Source organism: Bombina bombina, chromosome 3, assembly GCF_027579735.1.
Source record: "Bombina bombina isolate aBomBom1 chromosome 3, aBomBom1.pri, whole genome shotgun sequence".
NCBI classification, from domain to species: domain Eukaryota; kingdom Metazoa; phylum Chordata; class Amphibia; order Anura; family Bombinatoridae; genus Bombina; species Bombina bombina.
The window spans coordinates 1177445966-1177464867 of NC_069501.1; the positions used below are offsets into that span (position 1 = coordinate 1177445966).

Below are 18902 nucleotides of genomic sequence, written 5' to 3' on the forward strand. Positions count from 1 at the left end.
GAGGCACCGGAGTAAACATTTGTAACCTGTCCTATGGTTTGTATCATTACACGGTTGGTAATAGAATAGTTTTTTTGCAGTCGTTCCCTAGAGCTCGGCTAACTTTGAGGCACCGGAGCAAACTTTTGCCGTCCATAAAACAACTGTAAGCTTGGCACTGCCCTATGCACCAGCTGGTAAAAGCCATGTTATTTGCAGCTAGTCCCTAAAGGACATGCCTGCTAGAGTAGAGAGGTGGAACCCGGATGCAAGCACAGCCTGGGAAGGTGGCTGCAACTCTCAGTGCTCAAATCACTGAGTAACAGAAAGCAGAGCAGACAGCAGGTAATCCCAGTCAAACGCTTAGAACCATAACAATAGTTACAAGAAACTCGATTCTAATAATAATCATTTGGAATTGTTCCATTTACTGTCTGGTTCTAGTTTAGCCGCTGCTTTTAGTTTTTGTTTTATCCAAGTGTCACCTAATCTGTTATCACAGAGATCAACCAAGTGTTTATTTTCCACTGTATCGTTTTATTATAGTTTATTTGTAAAAGTTTGGCTGTGTGATGTCTGTGATGTAATATTATTTATGTCTGTTAATAATATGAAGTTTTAATGATGGGATGATTTGATATCTACTAAATATATTATACCATGGGCTGGTCCACCACTGGCACAGATATTTCTGCATCTTCTGTTGTTTAGCATCGTTTCTAAAGTACATTACATTTGGCTACTTAAAGAGACAGTGTACTCAGGCAAGCAATAGAGTTTATAGTATTTTTGAAGGGACAGTATACACAAATTTTCATATAACTGCATGTAATAGACACTACTATAAAGAAGCATATGTACATATACTGATAAAAACTTAGAAGGTCCTAAATTAGCACTGGTAATAAGGTTAGGCTGGGACACCCACTGAAATGGACTGCGAAAAGCAGGAAGAAGACCAGAGCAGATAGATTCAGATAGAGCGTGAAAATTTCTAATTTACTCATATTATCAATTTTTCTTCATTCTCTTGCTCTCTTTATTTGAAAAATCCGGAATCTAAGCTAAGGAGCATTTTTGGTTCATAACCCTGGATAGCCCTTGCTGATTGGTGGGTACATTTAGCCACCAATCAGCAAGTGCAACCCAGGTTCTGAACCAAAAATGGCCTGGCTCCTTAGCTTAGATTCCTGCTTTTTCAAATAAAGATAGTAAGAGAATGAAGAAAAATTGATTAAAGTAGTAAATTAGAAAGTTGCTTAAAATTGCATGCTCTGTCTGAATCATGAAAGACAAAATTTTGGGTTTAGTATCCCTTTAACCCCTTAATGACCACAGCACTTTTCCATTTTCTGTCCGTTTGGGACCAAGGCTATTTTTACATTTCTGCGGTGTTTGTGTTTAGCTGTAATTTTCCTCTTACTCATTTACTGTACCCACACATATTATATACCGTTTTTCTCGCCATTAAATGGACTTTCTAAAGATACCATTATTTTCATCATATCTTATCATTTACTATAAAAAAAAATATAAAATATGAGGAAAAAATCGAAAAAAACACATTTTTTCTAACTTTGACCCCCAAAATCTGTTACATATCTACAACCACCAAAAAACACCCATGCTAAATAGTTTCAAAATTTTATCCTGAGTTTAGAAATACCAAATGTTTACATGTTCTTTGCTTTTTTTGTAACTTATAGGGCCATAAATACAAGTAGCACTTTGCTATTTCCAAACCATTTTTTTTCAAAATTAGTGCTAGTTACATTAGAACACTAATATCTTTCAGGAATCTCTGAATATCCATTGACATGTATATATTTTTTTTTAGTAGACAACCCAAAGTATTGATCTAGGCCCATTTTGGTATATTTCATGCCACCATTTTACCGCCAAATGCGATCAAATACAAAAAATCGTTCACTTTTTTACAAACTTTTGGTTTCTCACTGAAATTATTTGCAAACCGCTTGTGCAATTATGGCATAAATGGTTGTAAAGTCTTCTCTGGGATCCCCTTTGTTCAGAAATAGCAGACATATATGGCTTTAGCATTGCTTTTTGGTAATTAGAAGGCCGCTAAATGCCACTGCGCACCACACGTGTATTATGCCCAGCAATGAAGGGGTTAATTAGGGAGCATGTAGGGAGCATTTTGGGGTAATTTTAGCTTTAGTGTAGTGTAGTAGACAACCCCAACTATTGATCTAGGCCCATTTTGGTATATTTCATGCCACCATTTCACCGCCAAATGCAATCAAATAAAAAAAAAAACGTTAACTTTTTCACAATTTTAGGTTTCTCACTGAAATCATTTACAAACAGCTTATGCAATTATGGCACAAATGGTTGTAAATGTTTCTCTGGGATCCCCTTTGTTCAGAAATAGCAGACATATATGGCTTTGGCGATGCTTTTTGGTAATTAGAAGGCCGCTAAATGCTGCTGCGCATCACGCGTGTATTATGTCTAGCAGTGAAGGGGTTAATTATGTAGCTTGTAGGGAACTTGCAGGGTTAATTTTAGCTTTAGTGTAGAGCTCAGCCTCCCACCTGAAACATCAGACCCCCTGATGCCTCCCAAATAGCTCTCTTCCCTCCCCCACCCCACAATTGTCCCCGCCATCTTAAGTACTGGCAGAAACTCTGCCAGTACTAAAATAAAAGGTATATTTGGGCTTTTTTGAGTTTTTTTTAAGCATATTTACATATGCTGCTGTGTAGGATCCCCCCTTAGCCCCCAACCTCACAGATCCCCCACCAAACAGCTCTCTAACCCTCCCCCTCTGCCTTAATGGGCGCCATCTTGGGTACTGGCAGCTGTCTGCCAGTACCCAGTTTAGAACAAAAATGTGCTTTTTTTTTAAGAAAAATCCCTTTTTCTGTAGTGTAGCTCCCCCCACACCCAAGAACAACCCCCCACCCCTCCAAGATCTCTTTTACTGAAGTTTATTTGTTTTTTAATTTGTCCCTTTTCCCCCACAGTTACAATCTAATTTTCTGTAGTATAGCGGTTCCGCCCCGTGCACGCGCCCGCCCGCCACCCTCTGTGCACGCGCGCGCGCCCCAGTCAGCTCCGGCCCCGATCCCGCCCCCCACCACCTTATACGGCCCATCGATGGCCGCCCACCCGCCTCCCAAGTCAGCTCCCACCCACCAACGTTACCGGCCACCGATGTCCGGTGCAGAGAGGGCCACAGAGTGGCTCTCTCTGCATCGGATGGCCATGCAGGGTTATTGCAGGATGCCTCCATATCGAGGCATCACTGCAATAACCGGAAAGCAGCTGGAAGCGAGCAGGATCGCTTCCAGCTGCTTTCCACACTGAGGACGTGCAGGGTACGTTCTCAGGCATTAACTGCCTTTTTTCTGAGGACGTACCCTGCACGTCCTCAGTCGTTAAGGGGTTAAGCTTGCTTTATTTAGATACAGCACATCATTTTAAGAAACTTTTAAATTCACTTCTATTTTCAATTAAACTTTGTTTTGTTTTTTTGAAAAAGAACAGTGTTCTCCACAGGACCTATTTAATGGACACAGCATCTGACTGATTTTACTGATGTAAGCCAATATAAAGCTAAAATGAGATATTACATTTTTCTGGTGTACAGATTATCATAAAGTCAATTTATTTAAATTATGCAATTAATTTCTGCTTTGGATAGCTTAAAGGGACAGTTTACTTTAAAATTGTAATTGTTTAAAAATATAGTTAATTCCTTTATTACCCATTCCCCGGTTTTGCATAACCAACACTGTTATATCAATATACTAGCACTGTCTAGCTGTTGTGCAAAATTTAAAAAAGCACTGAGAAATATATAGTATATTAATATAAAATGTTTGTTAATAAACAGCTTGGTAATGGGTAGTAAAGGTGTTATCTTTTTAAACAATAAAAATCTAGTAGACTGTCCCTTTAAGTAACACCCCCCCCCCCCCGAATAATTCATAGTGCCACCTGACTGGCAAAGTGTTCTGTGGAGAACACTGAAGACTATGTACATATCCTATACTACTGGGAGCTAGCTGTGATTGGTGGCTACACACATTTGTCTTTTGTCATTGACTCACCAGATGTTTTCAGCTGGCTCTCTGTAGTGCATTGCAGCTCTAAAGCTGATTTTAACTATGTGTTTAATCCATTTGTATTTTCTTTTTGCACTTTTATATCCATTTTAATTTTGTCGAGTATTAAACCAAATTGTTTATGTAAAAAAAAAAAAAAAAAAGGAAACTGACAACATTGCCCTTGTTCCTCCAGCATTATATTTCAGCAAAGTAGCATAGTTAGTTCTGGATGTCCTGGCTGCTCCTTCAGGATGATATACGCTTGTAGAAAACACAAAAAGCTCACTAAATAGCAGGTGGTATATTTGTATTAATAAAACAAATATGGATGCACTTGTGTGGGATGATCATATTATGGTGTCCTCCGTCTTCTGGGTCTCAGCATACTCTTGTATCATATTTCAGTCTCCTGAACTTTAGTCTTTGAGACCAGCCCTTTCTGGGGTTAAACACACAGTAGTCAAGGATCGATAGTCTTAAAAATTACATGCTAGAGTAGATTAGAACATTTTTGACTGTAATGGCCCTTTAACATTTTCACTTCCATTCAGATGTAAAGTAAAAATTAAACTTTTGTTATTCAGATGAAGCAAGTAATTTTAAACAACTTTTCAATGTACTTTTATTATCAAATTTGCTTTATTCTTTTGGTATCCTTTGTTGAAGCATAAGCCTAGGTATGTTGATAATAGCTTAGGAGCATACATGTGTCTTTAGCTTTCTATTGCAGCAGTGTTTGCAACATTGTATAATACTATAATAAACATTGTTGCAAACAATTCTGCCAGAGGGCTATAGACCAATGAGGGCTAACCTTGACACCCCAGATGTATTGGAACTACATTTACCATGAAGCTTAGGAACTCTGCAGTCTACTTGAGCATCATGGGAAATGTAGTTCCAAAACATAAGGGGTGCAAAAGTTAGCCATCACTGCTGTAGACACATGCTTGCTCCTGAACTCACCTAGGAATAATGTTTAACAAGGGATATGAAGAAAACCAAGTCAAATTGGTAATATAAGTAAATTGGAAAGTTGTTTCAATGTCATACTGGTTTATTAAAGAAATGTGACAGTAGAGCTTAAATGTAATATATTATTTCTAGTGGAAAATTTTGTTTAATTTATGTTAAATTTGGCTTTGAACATTTTACATTTTTTTTAAATCTTTCCTGATCTTGATAAAAACAAGAGTCACTTCTGTTTCACTTCATTGCTGTTCAAATCCATCTGGCTGTGGTCTTTAAAGACCGATGGATTTATGGCGATACCATGAAATGTTTAGGTTTGTGACGAGAAAAAAATTAGACACACAAATATATTTCTGCAAAATCAAATCAAAGTGTTAAAAAAGGAAATATCCCAAATAGTAGACGTCTGCATTTGTTTTTGGACAAAATATCTCAATAACTTTATTTTTGAGTTTTATAGTTTCACATGACTGCTACATTTTAATAAAACAGCTAATTAAAGGCACACTGTATTTATAAACAAAAATGGCATGCAGAAGGGTTAAACACATAATTAAAAGTACCGCTCAGGAAGACATGGCCTGTGAACTAATTATCATCAGCAGTCACAATGATCAAGCTGTGAGACTGCCGCTGCTGATTCTTTGCAGGGGTTGGACACAAGACACTTGCAGGGTCAGTAGTGCTAAAATTAAACGCTTTAACAAATTAGACCGTCATTTTGGCACTATAATGTCCCTGTAACCAATCAACAAAAGGTTCATGAAACATGATTCAGATGGAGCAAGCAATTTAAAACAACTTCCTAATTTACTTCTAATATCTAATTTACTTCATTCTCTTGATATCTTTTTTTGATAAGCAGGGACGTAAGCTTAGCAGCTGGACCATTTCTGGAGAACTATATGGCAGCAGTTTATCAAGAATGATATCCATTTGCAAGAACACTAGATGGCAGCACTATTTCCTGCCATGTGGTGTTCCAAGTGCCTTACTAGGTATCTCTTCAACAAAGAATACCATGAGAATGAAGCAAATTTGATAACAGAAGTAAATTAGAAACATTTTTGAAATGGTATGCTCTGTCTGAATCACAAACTCATTTTTGGGTGTCCTATCCCTTTAATAAGATAATCCGTTGAAGTGTATTTTTTAAATATATTTGATTATACCTCCATTTTCATTAATTTAATTCTATCATTTAAAAGTAGAATTCATTACTAATTTGCAAACAAAACCTTAGAATAAACCCTGAAAAATAAAAATGTGTCTCTTTAGTCCAGAAATAAATGCTCGTTTAGTTAGAAGAGTTTATTCAATCAGTTACACGTTCCAAGGCGTTATGTTTTCTTTTGTAATTGAATCTTAAAAACAGAAGGGTTGGATACCTCATAAAGCTGACTACTCCCTTTTTTTTAAAGAATCGCTTGTAAAATTAATTATAGTTCTCTCTTTAAAGTAAACAAGTAATCTGTAATGCAAAGACGTATTGTAACATGTTTATCTATAAGCTTTGAAGGAATATTAAACAGTAAATGCTAGATATAATGATGTATTCAGGGGAAGTTTAAGATGTACTTTTTTTAAATACAAAAAAGGTTATATTTAAATATTAAAGACGTTTTATATACAGTAATTGTGCTGCCATATTTGAACCTAGGTTTTCACCTATCCTGCTGAGGACAATTAGGGACAGATGTAAAACATGCAATAAAATAGTGTGCAACAAATCTGTGTAGTAATTCAGTTAAATACTATAGGTTTTTAAAAAAAAAAAAAAAATACAATAAACTGGGTACTGGCAGACAGCTGCCTCTATTGGTGGTGGTGGTGGTGGTGGTGTGGTGTGGGGGGGGGGGTTAGAGAGCTAATAGGAAGGTGGGGGAGATGAGGAGGGATCCCTTCACTGCAAGAAAAAAAAATATAATGAAAATAAAGCCCTAACTCATACCTACCAAAGATGGTGGTGAGGAGTGTGGATGTCGGGGAGAGAGCTGTTTGGAAGGGATCAGGGAGGTTGGCAGTGTCAGGTGGGAGGGTAATCCCTACTCTACAATAATATGACCCTTACCAGCTAATTAATTAACCCCTTCACAGACAGGAATTTCAGAAGTGCGGTGCGCAGCTGCAATTAGCGACCTTCTAACTACCAAAAACTAATGGTAAAGCCATGCATGTCTGCAATTTCTGAACAAAAAAGATCCCAGAGAAGCTTTTATAACCATTTATGTCATGATTGCACAAGCGGTATGTAAATTAATTAAGAAACCCAAAGTTTGTGAAACAGTTAATTATTTTTTATATGTTCGGATTTTTAAGAAAAAAATGGTGGCATGAAATATACCAAAATGGGCCTAGATCGATACCTTGGGTTGTCTACTTAAAAAAGATATAGTTATAGCAAAAATGCTAAAAGTTCTCTCGTATTTTGTTCAAGTTTTTCTATGAACTTCCTGGTAATGAAGGGGATAAAGTAGCAAATCCAATCTATAACCAAAATGAGCTCTTATAAATAGCTGCACTGCTACATATTATTAATGTGGATTAATATTATGTATATGTAGGGATTATTAATCAAGAGTACAAGTAATCTCTTAGGATTATTACAACTTGCACTATAGTAAGTTAGGTAAATATGTTGTATGTTATTATTTAAGACTTTGCTTTCATTAATACTAATAGAAAAGGGAGATCACTGTTTTTATATTGTTTGGAATTTGTACTAATTATTCTCAACCTGAAAGGGGCATGAAACTCAGATTTTTATTATTCAGACAGAGCATACAGTTTGCATCTGTTGTCACATTTTCTTCCTTCTCTTGGTATCCTTTGTTGAAAAGCATATCTATGAATGCTTAGGAGAGGAGTGCATTGGAGCACTGTATTGCAACAGTGTTGTATTCATGTTAGTAAGAGTGGGATAGACTTTTGAGCACTATATGGCAGCAGTGTTTGCTATAATGTATAGTATTATTATAAACATTGTTACAAAACTGCTGCTATATAATGATCTAATCACATTCAGCATACCTAGGTATTTCCTCCAACTAAACATACCAAGAGAACAAACTACATTTGATTGAAGGAGGAAACTGTGCCTGGAACTGAAATGATGGTTTAATTTTGAGTTTGTCCCCTTAATTTTTTTTTATTCAGTAGAACATAACGATGGTTCTGTTGTACCCACCCTTCTAAAACCCCCTTATAAAAACTACTGATGCTAAACTGAAGACACATTTATTTTCTAAGGTTTAACCAGAACAATATACATTCTGTGAGATGGAGGAGCTTTTGCTGTTACCAGGGGAATCCGTCAAAGACATAGGTAAGCTATATTGCTTTTATTAATGAGTATTATTGATGATTGTCCTTCATTTATTCGGCTACGTTCACATAGTTGCCATTGATTAATTTTTGGCAGCCATTAAGAGTTTTGTTGAAACTATAGATGAAAAAAGAATCACAGTGTAGGGTAGCACCTTAAACTTGTAGGTGCTGGAAAAGCAGGCAGGCACAGCGGTCAGCTCGCTGATGTCATATGACCGCAGCTTGGCGTCCAATTCTTCTATCAGAACTTAGCCCAGAATACACCTGAATCACTCCCAGTAAATTCCCCAATGCAACCCAGGTGATTTGATAAAGTGTCTCCCAGAAAAAACATCTCCAGTATGTGCAAAATCCTCCAGACCCAACCAACTACATATAATGAATACCATGCATGTGTGAATCGTCCTGCAGCTGTCGTGAAAACTATACCTAGTGCAGATTTGTTTTGCTTACCGCTTTCTAAATATTGGCTGCGGTTTAGTACTCTCTGATCCCATAAACATCACTGGAAATTGATAGTCCATAAGTTTACACTGCACATAATATTTTTTTAATAGATGCTAAACTTAGGCCAAAAAAATATGTTGAACAAAACAAGGCACAATTGTGTGCAAAAATGTTAGCGAACAAAAAATACAGAATCAAATCCCTGTCTTTATTATTATGTGTTTTAGCTGGTCAGCCGTAATCATAGACATTATCACCCGTCTACATCCTTTTTACACACACATGAATTAAAAACAAATTAGTGCCTGATGAACGCTTCTTAACCGGTGTCATTTAAAATTTATAAAAACTAATCAATCTATTTTTCCAAAATGATTTAACTGCAATGACCTGTATTTCATTATAGCTATACATTAAAGGGACACAAAACTCACATTTTGTTTCTTTCGGGGTTTAGATGGAGCGTATAATTTTAAACAAGTTTTCAGTTTACTTATAGTATTAAAAGTGTTTAATTCTCTTGGTGTCCTTTGCTGAAGGAGCAGCACTAATGGTAGCTAGGCTAACATATCTGGTGAACCAATGCCTAGATGAATATATGTGCAGCCACCAATTGGCAGCTTGCTCCCAGTAGTGCATTGCTGCTTTGTAGCCTACCTAGGTATGCTTTTCAACAAAGGATACCAAGAAAACACAGCAAAGTAGATGATTCAATTGAAAAAGTTGTTTAAAATGACATGGTCTATACTAAGTTTATTTTTTTCCCTTTTTAATTAAATGGGACAAAACACAAAAACTTTAATAGACAGATATTTCACACATTAATGTACACCTAAAAATATATATTTTACACTACATTAAAGTATAACGCATCAGAAAAAATGGTCAACAAAGGTGAAAGTAAACCGTGTTTTCCTTTATTAATATTTAAAAAAATAAATACATTAGTGATGCATCAACAAGTATTTTAAATAAACATATATACGTATGAAGCTGGTGTTTACAGAGCTATTACTAATCAGCAAAACTCTCATACCCAAGATCCCAACCTGTGTCTTATGTCAGAGAGTCCATCTCAGTTAAACAGTTAAAAGCTGATAAAACTGAATGCGGAAGTAAACAAACTATGTTAAACTGGCGATGAACGATAAGTATGCAAGTTGTTTTAGCACAATGTGACATCATTATTGCGGTATATTTCTCTTTTATACAGCAAAGGTGTACAGCATTATTTTCACTTGCAGGTCTGGTAAAAACAAATCTTCAAAATAAAAGGAATTGAAATAAATAGATACAATATATTTACATCTAAACAAACTTAAATGTACATAAAAGTTACTGTAACAAATAAGGTGCTTTAAACAAATTGATAGATTAAGGGGGCCAAACAATGCAAAAAGTAAATGCTTTAATGTGTTAAACACATAGTTAAAGTCAGCTCCATATCTGCAGTGTATACTGGGACCTAGCTAAACACATCTGGTGAGTCAATGACAAGAGGCATGTGTGTAGTTTCCAGGAAACAGTAGTTCATTGCTGTTCTTGAGGTTATGCTTTTTAACAAAGGATACCAAGGCCCTGACTATCAAAAACTCGCCAGCATGGAGAGAAATCACACAAAGTATTTGGGGGGATTTTTTTGAGCATTATATTGTAATATATATGTTTCTCCTTTACATCCAGAGACCTGCATGGCCAGATAAACAGCTCTCAGGGACCTTTTAGATAATCTCGCCAGAGGAGAGCTTTTAGATTATCGGGTCCTAAGAGAGCAAGGTACCATAAAAGTTTAATTTTGATTTTCATGTCCCTTTAAGTGCTTAAAAAAACAAAAACAAAAAAAAAAAAGCTGCCTAGCATAGCTGGTGTGAACATTTCAACTGAGACAGTTCCTGTCAATAACTGCATATTGTCTCTGGATTAGCTGGGTCTAATGCCTGCATCTTATCAAGAGCTATCACAGCCAAAATTCACAGGAACTTGCTTATTGTGTGCAGTGGAAAGCACTGGCAGCTTTTTTATAAGACTTGTTTGCTTTTTAGCAGTCACACTGCCAGCTATTTATAGCATCTTACTTGTCCTAAGGACCTTTTTGTAACAGGCATCAAAATCTACATTTACTCACAGATGTAGTAATATATATATATATTAGATATCAAAATAACAAGAGTATTGCATTGAGCAATGATACTTTGTTTATTGCACTAACTATACATTTATAAGTTGACAAGCTTTCGGAAGAGTTCCTTCCTTTATCAAGTCTGGAGCAATACACTTGATAAAAGAAGGAACTCTTCCGAAAGCTTGTCAACTTATAAATGTATAGTTAGTGCAATAAAAAAAGTATCATTGCTCAATGCAATACTCTTGTTATTTTGATATATAAATCTCTGGACTAACACGGCTACTCCAATATATATATATATATATAATGTGGACACCACAACTATTATTGGGTTCCGGTGTTTCAGTCATACCCTTTGCTAACAGGTGCATACACATCCAGCACATAGCCTTGAAATCTTCATAGACAAACATTGCCAGTACAATGGGTACAGAAGAGATTAGTGGCTTTAAACACGGTATTGTCATTAGATTAAACCTTTGCCATAAGTCAGTTTGTGAAATTCTTCCCTACTACATCTGTCCCAGTTCTATTACTGTGAAGTGGAAACATCTAGGTGAAACGACCCAGCCACATAGTGGTAAAACACGCAAACTTACAGAGTGCTGTTGCTGACTGCTGAATCATGTAGCAAGTACAAATCACCCATCATCTGTTGCATCACTCGGTACAGAGTTACAAACTGCCTCTGGAAGACACATCAGCACAACTGAGAATTCAGGAGCTTCATGAAATGGGTTTCCATAGCTGAGCACACAAGCCTCACATAAACATGCTCAATGCCAAGCGTCAGCTGGAGTGGTGTAAAGCTTGCTGCCTCTCAAGTAGTGGAAACGTGTTCTCTGGAGTGACGAATCACACTTCACTATCTGGCAGTCTGATGGAAGAATCTGGGTGTGGAGGATGCCAGGAGAACCCAACCTACCAGAATGCATGGTGCCTACTGCAAGTTTTAGTGGAGGAGGAATAATGGTTTGGAGTTGTTCTTCAGGGATTAAGCTAGAGCTTTAAGTCCCAGTGAATGGTCATCTTAAAGGGACAGTCTAGGCCAAAATAAACTTTCATGATTCAGATAGAGCATGTAATTTTAAACAATTTTCCAATTTACTTTTATCACCAATTTTGCTTTGTAACAAAGCTAATAAACATGGTATTCTTAGTTGAAAGCTTAACCTAGGAGGTTCATATGCTAATTTCTTAGACCTTGAAGCCCACCTCTTTCAGATTGCATTTTAACAGTTTTTCACCACTAGAGGGCGTTAGTTCACGTATTTCATATAGATAACATTGTGCTCGTGCACGTGAAGTTATCTGGGAGCCATCACTGATTGGCTAGACTGCAAGTCTGTCAAAAGAAATGAAAAAAGGGGCAGTTTGCAGAGGCTTAGATACAAGATAATCACAGAGGTTAAAAGTATATTATTATAACTGTGTTGGTTATGCAAAACTGGGGACTGGGCAATAAAGGGATTATCTATCTTTTAAAACAATAAAAATTCTGGTGTAGACTGTCCCTTTAATGCTACAGGATACACAGACAATTTAGAAAGCTGGGTGCTTATAACCTTGTGGCAACAGTTTGGGAAGGCCCTTTTCTGTTCCAGCATGACTGTGCCCATGTAAACTAAATGAGGTCCGTGAAGACATGGTTTGACGAGTTTGGAATGGCCTGCAATGAGCCCTGACCTAAAGCCCATTGAACACCTTCAGGATGAATTGGAACGCCTACCCTTTTGGCTGAATGTATACGAATTCTTCAAAGAAGAGTGGCTGCTGTTACAGCTTTAAAGATGGGGACAACTCAATATTAGTAGGTATGATGGCCAGGTGTCCACATACTTTTGGCCATATAGTGTGTGTATTGTATCATCCCAGACAGGGCAGGAATTAACCAGCTATGGAAGACCTATAGGTGTGTATGCCCTTTGTTTATCCCCTGTATCATAGCAAGATGTTTCAGTATCACATTGAAAAACAATAAACTGTACATTGAAAATTGTAAATCAGTCAATACAAAGATTAACAGCAAATATCAACTGAAATAGGAAAACATAAACTTCCCTTTTTAAAAGTTTCCAGTAAAGTCACCCACTACTTTTGCAAACTGTTCTGGAATCGCCAAACAAAACAGGGGTGCAATAGATAAAAAAGGAAATAAAAAGAGAAGAAAGAGCAATGCCACAGTGTTAAAAAAACAGAAGAATTAGTGGATATTATTAGGAACTCATAAATTCCCAGAATGGAAAAATCTGATAATTTCACATAGGAAATATATCAGATGCAATAACACTACTATGTAAAACAAAGCCACATCAGTTTATTTTCTGGAAGGCTGTTAAAAATAGAAAAAATACAAACTTTATGAATGGGATAGCTCCACCCACTAATTGGTCTGGGCCTTAGAGGTCAGAGACATAATACATTAAATGATTAAAGGGACAGAATTGTTATTGTTTAAAAAGATAGATAATCCCTTTATTACACATTCCCCAATTTTGCATAACCAACACGGTTATATTAATACACTTTTTACCTTTGTGATTACCTTGTATCTAAGCCTCTGCAGACTGCCCCTTTATCTCAGCTCTTTTGACAGACTTGCATTTTAGCCAAACAGTACTGACTCATAAATAATTCCCTGGGAGTGAGCACCATGTTATCTATATGACACACATGAACTAGCTCTGTCTAGCTGTGAAAAACTGTTACAATGCACTGAGATAAGAGGTGGCCTTCAAATCAAGTGCTTATGAGCCTACCTAGGTTTAGCTTTTAACAAAGAATACCAAGAGAACTAAGCAAATTTGATGATAAAAGTAAATTGGAAAGTTGTTTAAAATGACATACCCCCAATACTTACACTGTTGGAAAGGTTAGGGGTCTGTAGCTGCTTAGATGCCTGAGATACAGGCTTCTAAGCAGCATGACCCCTGCTCCTATACTTAGCAGCTGTGCACATCTTCATTTATATTATTTACGTGTCAACTTTGTTTTATTCAAGGAGGTTAATATTTGGTTGAAATCTACCCCCTATGCTCCTAGTTAAAGGCTTTTAATCTAAAAGATTAATATTTATTGTACAAGGTTCATGTTTATTTCCTATAAATAGTTGTCCATATCCTTTGTCCAGCTAAACTGTGAGATATACTTAGTTGAGATATGTTCACTACTGATCTACTGAATGTTATTACCCTGGAGGTTCCCAGCTAACCTATGTTACATGCTAATGTTTTATCCATAATGTGCAAGCTATTATACTCCTTAATCACTAGGTTGATAACTATATATTCGCTGTTTATATCTTGGACTGATCTATGTAATACTATCTTTAGGATCCCATATTGCTCCCTTCCTATGCATACTAAAATGGCTATCATCCCCCACGTCTCCCATAGCCTTGCTGTCCGTATTTGTTTTTCACCCCAAGTCTCAGAATACTGATAGAAATCCTAACCCAACTACAACTTCATTCACATCCCTAAGATTTCCATTACTATGGCTTTAGGCTAGTGGAAGTATAGCTCCAGGAAGACTGTCCTCCGACTAACATCTCCCCCACATATTCTTCACACTATCCCACTCTTATATGCAATGAGTATTTTCATCCTCCTTTTTTGAGTCCCCCTCCTCATATAATTAAACAGCCCTTTAGCCTACACCTCTATAACGTATATAGCCCCAGGAAGATTGTCCTCCGACTAACATCTCCCCTACATATTCTTCATACTATTCTACTCTTATACGCATTTTTGGTCCCTGCATACAATTTACCTAGGTACCTTACTAATATTTAAGCTACTGAAACTAGTATTTACCTTATTGGAGGTGCAACACCCTACTCTCTTTAGCTAGTATATATACCCTTGTTTTTATTTTTATACACATCACCTGTCACTATATAGTTTAATAAGCTTGGTTTTTGTCCATATGTCAGGGTCTCAAATTGTGCTGGCCTCAGCTCCTAGTGAAACCATATTCTTTTATTTTAACATTAGCTTAGTTAGTAACTTTGAATTACACATATTCTATAGTATGCATACCACCTCTCAATAATTTATCTGCCATGAGTATTTTCATCCTCCTTCTTTGAGTCCCCCACCTCATATAATTAAATAGCCCTCTAGCCTACACCTTTATAACGTATTAATTGGCTCCGCCCTCCCATTTCCCCTTTATTATAAGCGGCTTTGGTCCGCTGCTTCCCCCCCCCCTTATGTACAGGCCTATGAGAGGCCTGACAACAGCCAACTCCCTACCTCTTACTTTTATTTAATTTCTAGAATGCCTTTATCGCAGAGTGGGGACCATTAGTTTTCAGTTACAAAAAAAATAAAAAAATGAGGCATCTATATATGTTCCAGTCACACATGTTTTTTTTTATTTACAGTTTTACATTTCATATTAGAGACCACAATGGTAGTATTATAACTTATGTTCACCCTTATTTTTCTGTCTTTGACTTAGCTATTTATCTCATGCCACTGATCCCAATTTCCATACATGTATGGCACTATTGTGGATGGGTCACTGTGATAACAAATGCTATTCTAGCACACCAATGTCTTAATTAATTCTTGTTCACTCTTCATATGTGAAATGTATAAGTTTTTTTTCTGTATCTACTGTTCTGTGCCTGGATATATTCTTTGTGTTGTCAATTTTCAATGCCTCAATAAAAATCATTTTAAAAAAAAAACAAAAAAAAAAAAACATTAACATTCTGCTTGATGTACCTCTAAGAAAGACTGTGCTTAGACCACTCAATTGTAGGAACACACACAATTAATTTATTAGTGAAAAAAAAAAGGGAAAATTCTTATCACTGACTTTTCCTTAAAGGAATCGTCTAATTAAAATTAAACTTTCATGATTCAGATAGAGCATGCAATTTTAAGCAACTTTCTAATTTTTTCTTTGTTCTCTTGGTATCTTTATTTAAAAAAGCAAGACTGTAAGCATAGGAGCCGTCCCATTTTTGGTACAGTACCTGGGTAACTCTTTCTGATTGTGTAACCACCAATCAGCAAGCGCTACCCAGGTGCTAAACCAAAAATGGGCAGGCTCCTAAGCTTAAAATCAAATAAAGATAGCAAGAGAACGAAGAAAAATTGTTAATAGGAGTAAATTAGAAAGTTGCATAAAATTGCATGATCTATCTGAATCATGAAAGTTTAATTTTGACTAGACTATTCCTTGAATTTTTCAAAAATCCAGACGTTTTCATTAAAACAACCACTATTTAATTTCTGATTCTACTGTACTATCGTTCTGAGGTACAAGTATTACAATTTATAAAAAACTACTTTTAGGCTCCAAGCATAAGCTGTATTATGACATGTTAATATTGCCTGACGTAAGATATTATTGTTTACACTTGGTGCTGTCCCATTTTACAGATGCAGATATACAAATATTCCAAAATCCAAACCTTTTCTTGTCCCAAGCAGTTTTGATAAAGGGTTTTGTACCTGCATTGTGAAATTTGATTAAATCTGTTGTTATCCTTTGTTGAAGTGAAACCTAGATAGGCTTATAGGAGCTCAGGAGAGTGCACAAGCCTGTTACACTCTAAGAAAGGGCCCTGATGATCTAAAATTATTCTTAAAGGGACACTAAACCCAAATTTTTTTCTTTCGTGATTCAGGCAGAGCATGCAATTTTAAGCAACTTTCTAATTTACTCCTATTATCAAATTTTCTTCATTCTGTTGGTATCTTTATTTGAAATGCAAGAATGTAAGTTTAGATGCCGGACCATTTTTGGTGAATAACCTAGGTTATTCTTGCTAATTGGTGGTTAAATTCATCCACCAATAAAAAAGTGCTGTCCAGAGGTCTGAACCAAAAAAAAAAAAAAGCTTAGATGCCTTCTTTTTCAAATAAAGATAGCAATTGAACGAAGACAAATTGATAATAGGAGTAAATTAGAAAGTTGCTTAAAATTGCATGCTCTACATGAATCATGAAAGAAAAAATTTGGGTTCAGTGTCCCTTTAAGTGCTATAAAGTTCATGACTGGATGGTCTAAAGGTACATTGTGAGCTGTGCATCTCGCTTAGGGGTGTTACTAGGGTTGCCACCTAGGCCATGTTTTCCTGGACACTTATGAGTTACACATGCTGCGGGGTGTGCAGAGAGGAACATGAATAGTGCTGCTCAGTATCACTATTTGTGTGCTGTCCAAAATTTAAATTCATGTTCCTCCCTGCACTCCCTGCAGCATGTATAACTTATAAGTGTCCAGGAAACATGGCCAAGGTGGCAACCCTAGGTGTTACCTTCATACATCCAGGAAAATGCTCAATAAAATAAGTATTTTAAAAGCATATTTAATGTGTGCTTTAAATAACAGATTTATATTTACTACACAGTAATTTATGAAAATAAAGTTGAAATTGTAAAGAAGATAGCAAAATCCAAAGGGTTCCTTATATTTCTAATGTGAAATGAGTCTCACAATAGTGGCAAGTGGCTGAAAACGCCATCAATTGATTAATCTGTGTTTCACTAAAAAGATGCTATTGGTGCCAGGTGCTCCCTGTCACATTCACTCTCCCCTACGAGAAATCAGCATTCTAGTGAGCTTGATTACTTTTTACGTATGTAAGCAGGTAACTCGCGGGCCCTTTACTTAGATCATTCTGTGAGGTCTGCCCATGTGAGGGTCGGTGTGATATTTCATCATTGGGTCCTATGACATTAGTGTTTACAATAATTTTTGCAGCACTTATATTGTTGCAAATGCTACTGTCGTAGAGTGCTAAAGACACGTGCACGCTCATGAGCTCCTATGAGCAACAAAGGACACCAAGAGAATGATGCAAACTTGCTAATAGAAGTACATTGAAAAGGTTTTCTTTATAAATTAACTTTCATGATTAGGATGGAGAGTGTAAATAAAAGTGTTTTAGTTTAAAGCAATGCCTACAGCTTAAAGGAACAGTAAAGTCAAAATTACATTTTCATGATTCAGAGTATGCAGCTTTAATCAACTTTACAATTTATTTCTATTACCTCATTTGCTTTGTTGTCTTAGTATCTTTTGTTGAAAAGTGTGGCTAGGGTAGGCTCAGAAGTGGCAATGCATTACTGGGAGCTAGCTGCTTGATGGCTGCTTCACATATATGCCTCTTGTCATTGGCTCACCTGATATGTTCAGCTAGCTCCCAGTAATGCAGTGCTGCTCCTTCAACAAAGGATACCAGGAGAATGAGGCAGATTTTATAACCAAAGTAAATTTAGACAATTGTTTAAAATTGTATGTTCAATCTTAATCATGAAAGAAGAAAAAAGTTGGGCATTAAAGGGATATTAAACCCAACATTTAATCTTTGCATAAAGTAAGAAAAATAAAACTACTTTGCAACATACATTATTTGTTAATATTATTTTGTCTGCTTTTGCTGTAAAATACCTCCTCTCTTTTTTTCTCTCTCTTGAGGAAGAGCTTGGTGTGAGAGCTAGAGTTGCCACCCGTCCCTTAAAATACAGAACACTTATAAGTTACACATGCTGCAGGGTGTGCATGGAGGAATATAAATAGTGCTGTCCAGAAACACAATACATGTTCCTCCTTGCACACCCTGCAGCATGTGTAACTCATAAGTGTCCAGGAAAACATGGCTGAGGTGGCAACCCTAGTGAGAGCACTGACTGAGGCTATGTGTTGCAGTTAGGATTGCCACTTCGGCCATGTTTTCCTGGACACTTATGAGTTACACATGCTGCAGGGTGTGCAGAGAGGAACATGAATAGTGCTGCTCAGTATCACTATTTGTGTGCTGTCCAAAATTTAAATTCATGTTCCTCCCTGCAGCATGTATAACTTATAAGTGTTTCGAAAACATGGCCGAGGTGGCAACCCTAGTTGCAGTGTAGGTTGGCTAAGCTTGCTGTTTTTTTTTTTATTTATTTTTTTGCTGTTGGTTAGGGTTTTTTTCTGGGGCTAGCCCAGAATGGATTCTACTTCAGGGGGAA

At 36.6% G+C, this 18902-nt stretch overlaps 1 protein-coding gene across 3 annotated transcripts in view; it reads left to right on the forward strand.

The window, feature by feature from the left end:
- The first annotated feature begins 236 nt into the window (after window positions 1-236).
- The window catches only part of MTMR2 (myotubularin related protein 2), a 267450-nt gene continuing 248784 nt past the window's right edge, over window positions 237-18902 (forward strand). For 2 of the 3 annotated variants that reach the window (XM_053708594.1, XM_053708592.1), the window contains exons 1-2: window positions 237-324; window positions 8277-8352. In XM_053708594.1, coding sequence (XP_053564569.1) covers window positions 8307-8352 — 46 coding nt within the window. In that variant the 5' untranslated portion in view covers window positions 237-324; window positions 8277-8306. The remainder of the gene's footprint in view (window positions 325-8276; window positions 8353-18902) is intronic. The other variant, XM_053708595.1, reaches the window with a different exon arrangement.